General features: G+C 29.8%; 2 protein-coding genes across 2 annotated transcripts; both read right to left on the bottom strand.

Annotated features, from left to right (window-relative positions):
• Positions 1-2,339: 2,339 nt before the first annotated feature.
• Positions 2,340-3,804, bottom strand: LOC145075854 (uncharacterized). Its single transcript, XM_079021945.1, has 7 exons — positions 3,773-3,804; positions 3,342-3,469; positions 3,174-3,258; positions 2,948-3,086; positions 2,644-2,756; positions 2,427-2,547; positions 2,340-2,372 (listed from the first exon to the last, which is right to left on the bottom strand). Exons 1-7 carry the CDS (start codon positions 3,802-3,804, stop codon positions 2,340-2,342), a joined length of 651 nt encoding a protein of 216 aa, XP_078878071.1.
• Positions 3,805-5,609: 1,805 nt separating this feature from the next.
• LOC145074369 (uncharacterized) lies at positions 5,610-7,211 on the bottom strand. The gene is made up of 2 exons (XM_079020762.1): positions 7,062-7,211; positions 5,610-6,547 (listed from the first exon to the last, which is right to left on the bottom strand). Exon 2 carries the CDS (start codon positions 6,185-6,187, stop codon positions 5,687-5,689), a length of 501 nt encoding a protein of 166 aa, XP_078876888.1. The 5' UTR covers positions 6,188-6,547; positions 7,062-7,211; the 3' UTR covers positions 5,610-5,686.
• Positions 7,212-9,215: the final 2,004 nt, after the last annotated feature.

Genomic DNA, 9,215 nt, shown 5'->3' on the forward strand with positions numbered 1-9,215 from the left:
TCTTGTTATCACTTCAAGAACACCCTTCCATCTTCTTATACTAGGCTAAAATCTATTGATTTCACTAGTTTTCACGAAGAACACACGAAGAACACGAAGAACAACCATCAAAAAACCTTTGAATCTTCTTAGAAACGTGCTTAGGATCATCAAGTGTTCATCTCTCTTCAAGAACTCAGGGCCGTGAACACCTTCAAGGCCGTAAACCCTTCATGAGTCTTGGGCCGTGAACACCCCTACTGGTCGTGAACACATATCAACTTCCATTTTAGCTTCTAACACTCCTATTTATAAGTTATACTTAAAAATTAGTCCAGTTTCTAATCATTCCTATGATTATTTTAGCTAATTGGTTGCATATATGCTATACAAATCACTATATAGGACTTGTTTTGCTACGGGATTACACTCGTGGAACTAAACAACCTATATCTAATCATCATTAGAATCACCCTCCAAAAGGTGAGTTCATACCCCCGTATTTTCATAATTTTTACCGTTTTAAAAGAGGGGGGGATACAAGTCTAACACAAGGATACTTGTGTTACATGCAAATGGTTTCAAATTATGTTAAAATGACATCAAGTCATCAAAAGTATTTCAAAATGTTAAACTCTTTAAATGATTTTATAAACTTATGTTTTTCCTCAAAAATCATATTTATATATGTATATTTATATAAATAAGATTTAAAAGGTTTAGGACTGATAACTCACTTTGGTTCATTTTCCTTGTTTGGATGTGAGCTTATAGTATCGGTTATTTGTCTGAATGTCATTTAAATTTGACTTATAATTATTTGTATATGTATATAAATATAAAAGTTATGTCATTCAATTTAGATACCCTTTGTAACATGTTGAGCATGGGGTTGCATTCATGATCACTTAGTACCAAATCATAAAGTACATATAAATTATAATAGGTATAATTTATGATTCATAGAACATTAATTCAGGATTCAAGTATACTAGAGTACACCATTTTACAAGAACAGGGGGTTTGTTTCAAAACTAATCAAGGGTATACAGTTTTCAAATACATGTTTAAGAATACTAATTCAAAAGCATTCTATAAATCATTATTTCAGAATGATTGAGTTTTCATTTATATAATACACGTAACGTCTATATGCTTTTTATGAGTCATTTGATTCAGGTTGTTTAATTCATTTAAACAACATAGTTAAAGTCCTGATATTATAACCAGAATCTCCAGTCGGGGATCGAAACAAGTGTGTATAGATCTATATTGGGATTGACAACCCCACACTTAGACTGCTAGCTACAACCAAGCATACACGCATACGAGTGACAGTTGTTATCAACAGTTTAAAAGCCTTCAAAGCGTTGTTCCAGGCCATCTAGTCTCAGTATGGTTATAGTAACTCATTAAAAAGATATTAACAATACGGTTAGTGTATAATTAACTAAACATGAGTATATTTTTAAAGTACCAGTTTACCAAAAATACAGTTTATAGTATTACATCTCAGTATTCAATAACAACTGGTGAAACCAGGCGCACTCACTTTTACAGTTATACAAAAAGGATACAAAAACATAACACTGGTTTACAAACAGAACGGTTTTATGTGATTAAAACTACTTTTCATATACAACAAAAAAATAGGATTTTGTGGAACAGTTTACATATTCAAGAAACAGAAAACATACTTTCAAACATGAATACTTATGCACTCACTCAACTTTATGTTGATACTCTCTTTTCAAATTACTTGTATTCTCAGGGAATCAGTAGACAGGTACTCCCTGAGCTTTTGAGAAGATGGAGCTATTTTTGAGTCATGTCTTCCTCTTTTGTATAACTATTTTGGTGTCGATATACATTGATTGAACACATGTAAATACTTATACTTTTTAAATACAATGGTTGTTTGTACTTTGATTAATATGATGCATGTGTTGTGATACTACAAATGAAGTCATCCATCCCCGGACGTTTTCCCCGACTAGTTTAGGGGTGTGACATCTGGGGAGTATAAATTGGGATCAAACTGATCATGAACAAACTCTGCTTGGCAAAGACTATATGAGATTTATAATTAATTAGTGAAGATCATTAAATAAAAGTATGGATCATAAAAAGTAATATCAAATATATATATATATATATATATATATATATATATATATATATATATATATATATATATATATATAATACCTTAACAACTAACTTTTTTTCCAAAGCATCGATAACGTTACTATCAAGCGTATAGCCAATTAAGTATCCCAAACTGATTGTAGTTATTGGAAACGTTAAAACTATTAACATCTACATTCAAGGCCATCTTTTTATGCTCCAAACATTTGAGGTCATAAGGATATGTTAAAACTATTAACATCTACCTTCAAGTCCAACAAATAATAGCAATTAATAAAAATATTATAATTATGTTATACATGTTTGATTTTCTCTATGAGATCACTTCCGCGTTTTTTGACGAGTTTATAAGCATCTCTATCAAAGAGAGTTAGTGTGATTGTTCCAGAATCATCTTGGACACGAATAAGTATTTTATACCTATAAAAAATTCTCACATAAATAAATATTAAATATGTTTAATGTTTAATAATGTATTTAAGTTGTCCATTTGAAATTTTCTTAAATGTAAAAAACCTTGGAACAGAAGAGATCTCCTTATTTATACCATTATCATTATAACATTCAACAACCACACTTGCATCACCACTATCTGGACCACCGCTGAACACATTTCTTGGATCAACTATCTTTCCACAGTTTGTACACGCATCATAATATCAATCAATATCTTGGCGAATACCATAAATGGTCCCAACAATGATAAATTTCCCGACCTAAAAATATATAAAATACAAAAGGATCATCAAAAACAATACAATTAGAATATTTGTCAAATAGAAAACAAAATCACATCAAGACGACTAAATTATTCACATACATCTTGTGGTTCTATCAAATCGACAACATTTTTAACTTTGTGATTATTCAAAAAGTCATCATATTCCAAATATGATTGAGAGCTATCAACAATCAAAGAAGAAGAAGAGTTTTGAAGTCCTCGTAATCCAACCAAGTTGCTTTTAATTTAGGAGATTAATTATAAAATTAGTAAAACTATTAAAAAGAAATAAAAAAAACAATGAATTATTAAAATAGTTTGTTACCTATCTGTGAAGGTAACAATATCGGGAAGATCAACATTTATGAACATCCATGTTTGTTCAAAATAACTGTTAACGAAAGGTATTCCTGATGAAACAAAATAAAAAAGTCAAAAGAATGAGTAATATAAAAGCCTAAAATAAGGGTGCTTTATATAAAAAAAAATGTACTGTTATAGACATTAAGTTTTGCTAACTGCAAAAGAACAATCATACGACCAACTTGTTTATGAGCTTCAAGATAAGAAATCAATTGGCATGCAATATCTCCAAACAATGTCACGTTAACCTGCAAACCTCTGCAAACATAATAATGGTTAAATGAATATATAATACTAAAATAACACATGCAAGTTGTAAAGTAATGAATATAATAGAAGAAAATAAATACATATATACATTGAGAAGTAGAAACTTACCGAAAGGATTAAACTCTATGATTGAATATCCGATAGCTCAATTGTTGATGATGCAAAACCTTGGAAACACGATGCTGTAAAGGAACAATTGATATCATATGTTTCAAGTGTACATTGAGCAGAGTATGATCAAATTGACATAATAATTTCAATTAAATGTAATCGATATGATTGATATTATACCTTATAGATGAAATCGGATTCCATAATAACATGCTATTAATCGGATATGTAATGAATTTGAGTTAATGTGTACAACTGTTATCACCGATAAAAATTGAAACGAAACAAGGCGTTATATGGATTCGATATCGAATTCTATGTGAAACAAAGAAGGGATATAATCGGTATTTAACTTTGGCAAAATTTTGATGTTTTGAAAGGACACTGATTTTGTTTATTAGATAGGGAGATATACTTTTAGAACTCCAAATATAATAAAAGCTCAATAATCTCTCGAGAAAAACCATTGTATGACATATTATCATGATCACATTGAATAATTTCTTAAACCAACGATTTGTCTCTCATATTGCTACACAAAAGAAAGAGAGAAATAATCAAATAAATAAAATACATTTGAATTGAACACCCAATAGTGGAGTCTTTGATTCCTTTTATAGGCATGAAGACCGTTTACACTCTACCAATATGGGACAAATTTCTCACTTTAATATAACCAACAAATCTCAACTTTAGCTAAAAATGGGAAACTTGTCGCATCTAGAAAACATGGTTTCAACCAACAAACATAAATTCTTAAGTCTTAACTATTATCATACTTTATTATAAACACATATCACCATTTAGAACTCTTGCCTATAAAGATTCACTTCACCACATGTTAGAAACTTGTTAAAAAGGAATTTATGGTATAACTTCTCCTTTTTGCATACCTAAAAGCTCATTATTAATCAATATCAGTTTTCATCATACATCTTACACATATGTCAAACCAACTTTGTAGATCTTTGAATTCAAAAATAAAGAAAACACTTTCTTTTCCTTTGTAACATGACATATCGCAATGATATCATATCTAAAAACAACAATGTAATAATGTTTGTTGAATTCGGGGCTTTATTTCAAATTCGATTTACATGGACAATTTTCCATAACATTCTCAGACTTTCCATATAATTCTTTTCTATAAATGTACGTAAAAACCAGATATTCTGATAAAATGTTATTGCTACGTTACAAAATTTTCTCCTATAAGAAGAGTTTGCTAGAGACGCACGTTAGATTCAAGGTCCCTTTCTCATACATCAAAATATGTCTCGTTGAATGATCACAAACATAATATAAGCCCTAACGATTTGTCTTCGTCTTCAACTGCAACTATATAACCTTAAGTTCTGACACGATAATATTAAAAACACATAAATTATTTGAAATTTGTATGCCTTTACTATTACAAATAAGTATGAAATTGTTCATGAAATCCAACCGATTCATGATGCCTATGCTTTGGGATAATTGTATAACTTTCTCCGAAAGCTATCGTGCATTTTTACAAGAACATTTTTCTTAAGACATGATCTTCTCTTTAAATTCATCAAGTTTTAATGACCTCACTTGAATCGCCACTACAATCAAGGGATCTTTTACATCGGTGTCTTATGTAACTGAAGATTGAATCAACACATCCTCCACAAGTTGAACTTGATTTTTCCATCTATTTTCTCTACATAGAACCCTAGGACTAGAACTTTGTCATTTCTTTATCTCAAAGACAATATTGTTTACTAAACAACCAACAAATTATTTTTTTATAATACGGAAGATTGACAAAACGAAAACTTACAACAAGAGAAAATAAAACAAGCAATAGGAGGAATCATATACACAAAGTACTTCTAAACTCAAAAATCAATCGTCCTCAAAATTGTGGATTTACGTATATGTATATGATTCCATGTGTTACTTAGAAAACATTTAGAACACAATCATCCAACATAGTTTTTCTTAGACAACAATGGCAATTGTATTCAAAGTAACAAATTAAGATCAAAGAAGGTGATAAAAATATATACATATACCATAAAAAGTAAAAACATTATTATCTATGAAACGAGTTCATTCAATTTCAACCCCTCAACCTCTCACCATTCTATTAAATACAAACGCATTCATATCTTCATCATCTGTAATACGAAGAGATGAAACAGCATGTGCAGCCATCTGTCCCACTGCAGATGACACGTCATCACCACACCCATGCCCATATCCATTCCATTCACATCTCGATCCTCCATGAGCATTCAAAATCCACCCAAATTCTTCATTTCGATTTCTGTAAAACCCTTGATGATGGCTGCTGCTGCCACGTGTAGCATCATCATCTGGGCCTTCTTCACTCAAAACCTGCATCGCGACAGCTTCAGCTATGGCAGCACACTCTTGATCCAGCCTCTGTTGCTCTTCTTTCTTCTTCTGTTTCTTCTTCTCAAGCTCTGAAATAATGGCTGCTGAGGTGGCAAGGGCTTTCTCCAATCTCCTCTTTTTCTTTTCTGCTTGTTTGATACGATCTAATTCGTCTTTCACCTTCTTTTTCTTCCCCTTTCGTAAACCAGAAACGGATTTACCACTATCCATGGCTTTATAATTTACCTTATGTCAAAAAAAAAAAAAAACTATTCTCTATATAGTTGTGTCTTGTTTACTTGCTATTATGTAGTATCTATCTAGTACTAAAAATGTGAACTTTTTTTTTTATCCTACACCCACTCAGATGTGAAAGAATATCTCATCTTACGAATAAGACAATCCCAAAAGGATATAGCTGGATCTAGTATAAGAGAGTATTGATAAGCACTTGATAAATTGTCTCTTGGAACTAACATTCTTTCTAATTTCCCACAGCCTGTGCATTTGCTCATTTCTTGAAAAGGTAACCAAATAAATTAAGTGGTGAAGATCTTGCTCCAGTTCAAACGATCCGCATGGAATTCCCTCCTGAAAATGAAATCAAAGAAGATCATGTGTAAGAACAAGATGAGTTGATTCAATTGGTTAGAAAAAAACGACAAATCACTACACGCATATTGCAGGATTGTAGAAATTAGTCCTAGACTCGTAGTTCTTAATAACGTGTTTCAATTGCATTGTTTAACGCCAATTGGTTATCATGTTAAAGATCAACAGGTAAAACGTAGTAATCAATCAACTAGGTGGAAAATTAGGGTTCGTGAAAGACGATGATTTCAATCAATTGTTAACAAACTGTAAGTAGTTGAATCAAGTGAAATTAAGATCCGTGAACTCGAAGCAAAGGCTCAATCAATCATCGACCTACCACAACAAACACATATAAACCCTAGATGAAAGAATCAACTAACAACCAACTTAGAACCCAATTGCGGAATTGTAAACTTCAACATAAAATCTACAAAACCAGATCAAATACGGCAAACTAAACACACGAACACAAATCAAATTCAGATTGAATTAGAGAACAATAAAATCAAACCTTGTGAGAAGAATTATTACTAGGACTTGTGATTGCACGAACTTGGATCTGAATTGTAAAGATGAAACCTAAGACGAAAGGGGAAGATATATAGAGAGAAGGATGGATAATGTAAACTGATCACATGATAAAGCAAAGCGCCGAACGGAAAGAAGCAATGGCAAAATTGTCATTTCCAGGAGTTTTTGGACACGTGGCGGACGATTAGAACGCAATCTAGAATGTCACAACTTTTGGTTGTTGGGCAGCCGTATGCTATCTGATCCGACAGCCTGTGAGATGACACGTGTCGGTGACCGCTTTGGTTATGTAAGAGAGATCTGGGTCGTTGATTTGAACGGCCAGGATGAATTTTCAATAAATACTAATTGGTGTGACATCTTAGCTAAATTTGCGATTTCTACTAAATTAACGGTGAATTGGGATTATAGAAAATCCTGGAATATCTTAAGACCAATTAAATTTGATTTTCAGAAGAAACTTTCTAATTTTTTGAAGAATAATCTCAAAGAAGATAATGATCTATCAACAATGACGATATGAATTTGGTAGTATTCCAGAAATGATCTTATGTAAAAAGGTGAAAGAGTCGTGAAACATTGAAGATCACACGTGAAGAAGAAAATGATACTTACTTTTCTTTTTTGAAAGATGAATAAATAAATTCGGGATATGTTTTAGATTTTTTTGACAAACTAGATAAAAAAAATATAAAAAGAACAACTATTTTCTTGAATAAGAATTATGGATTTAGATATGTAAAAACAATGGAAAGTAATTTAATAAACTTCTAATTAACCACGAAATTAGCGAAAACCACAATATCATTTAAAGATATATGGAGATGTTTATGGATGGTTAACCAAGCTGAAACTGTATTTCAGAAGGTTAATTGGAACTATCGATTTACTAAATATCTTAAAAGAAATTAAATTATCTCCAATCTTTTATGTCTACAATTATTTCTATCTATTAAAATGATAACAAATCACCATTCAATTTAATTTAATTTGATATATTCTTAATATAGCTTTAATTAGTTAGTTAAAAAAAATATAAAATGATGACAGTTGTCATAATTTTATTGGGTACGAATATTTGTAGACATAAAAAATAAGAAGCAATCTAATTTCTCATATCTTAAACCTAAACCTATACCTAAAACTAAAAGACCGGTTAACCGGTTTTCGGTTAATTTATTTTCTCGTTTAGATTATTTGGTTAACCAATTAACCGTTTATGAATTATAATTACATAAATATATCATTGTAAGCAAACGTTTACATCGATCGATTTGATTTTGTCTTTGTTTAATCAAAATAGGTAAATCGAATGGTTCTATCTTTTTTTTATAAAGTTGAGGTTTTATTAAAGGGGTTGGCTAAAAAGACACTCCATTTTACCATTTAGACACCCTAATTAATTTTTGAAATACTTTTATTGGTTGAAATTGCATTATTTTCCAAAAAAATTGATTACAAGTAGTTGATTGTAGGTTGACTTTTTATAAAAGTGATGATAGAGTGTCTAAGGGGTGTCTTATTAGCAGCACCTTTATTATTTGATCAATTTTTTTATTAGTTCATTATTACCTAATCATAAATTATTATTATTTAATAATTAAATTTTTATTACTAACTTTATTAATATTAATAATTTTATATTTATTTTTTATTAAGATAAAAAGAAACAACAATAATATATTATAAATTAAATAAAAATCATTGGAAAATACTTTATTATTAAGGTTATACTAAATAAAATTAATTTAATGGTAAGGCTTTTAGATGTAATCCCACAAATTTAATATATTATATTTTTTGTTAGAAGGTCATTATTTTTTTTTTCCATTTCAATAAACCTAATATCATTAGTTGATATATATATATATATATATATATATATATATATATATATATATATATATATATATATATATATATATATATATATATATATATATAGAGAGAGAGAGAGAGAGAGAGAGAGAGAGAAATATATTATAAAAAAATCCTTTTTATAAAATATAAACACAACTTATATATAGTTTGTTGTAATTTTGGTTATTAATGTTAGATTATCATCTCAAAGTTGTGTATCAAATAAAAGTTTTTGCGAAACCGAATTTTATATTAATGATTAAATGTCATGAAC

This window comes from Lactuca serriola, chromosome 9 (assembly GCF_051521515.1).
Source record: "Lactuca serriola cultivar US96UC23 chromosome 9, Lser_US96UC23_V15, whole genome shotgun sequence".
Lineage (NCBI taxonomy): Eukaryota > Viridiplantae > Streptophyta > Magnoliopsida > Asterales > Asteraceae > Lactuca > Lactuca serriola.

What these genes read in the sequence shown, in the direction of transcription:
- LOC145075854 (XM_079021945.1), bottom strand. Translation starts at nt 3,804, where the DNA reads ATGTTATTATGGAATCCGATTTCATCTATAAG. An exon ending in AATCCGATTTCATCTATAAG is followed by an intron (nt 3,470 to 3,772) that starts GTATAATATCAA and finishes TTATGTTTGCAG; the next exon opens with AGGTTTGCAGGTTAACGTGA. An exon ending in AAAACTTAATGTCTATAACA is followed by an intron (nt 3,259 to 3,341) that starts GTACATTTTTTT and finishes TTGTTTCATCAG; the next exon opens with GAATACCTTTCGTTAACAGT.
- LOC145074369 (XM_079020762.1), bottom strand. Translation starts at nt 6,187, where the DNA reads ATGGATAGTGGTAAATCCGTTTCTGGTTTACGAAAGGGGAAGAAAAAG.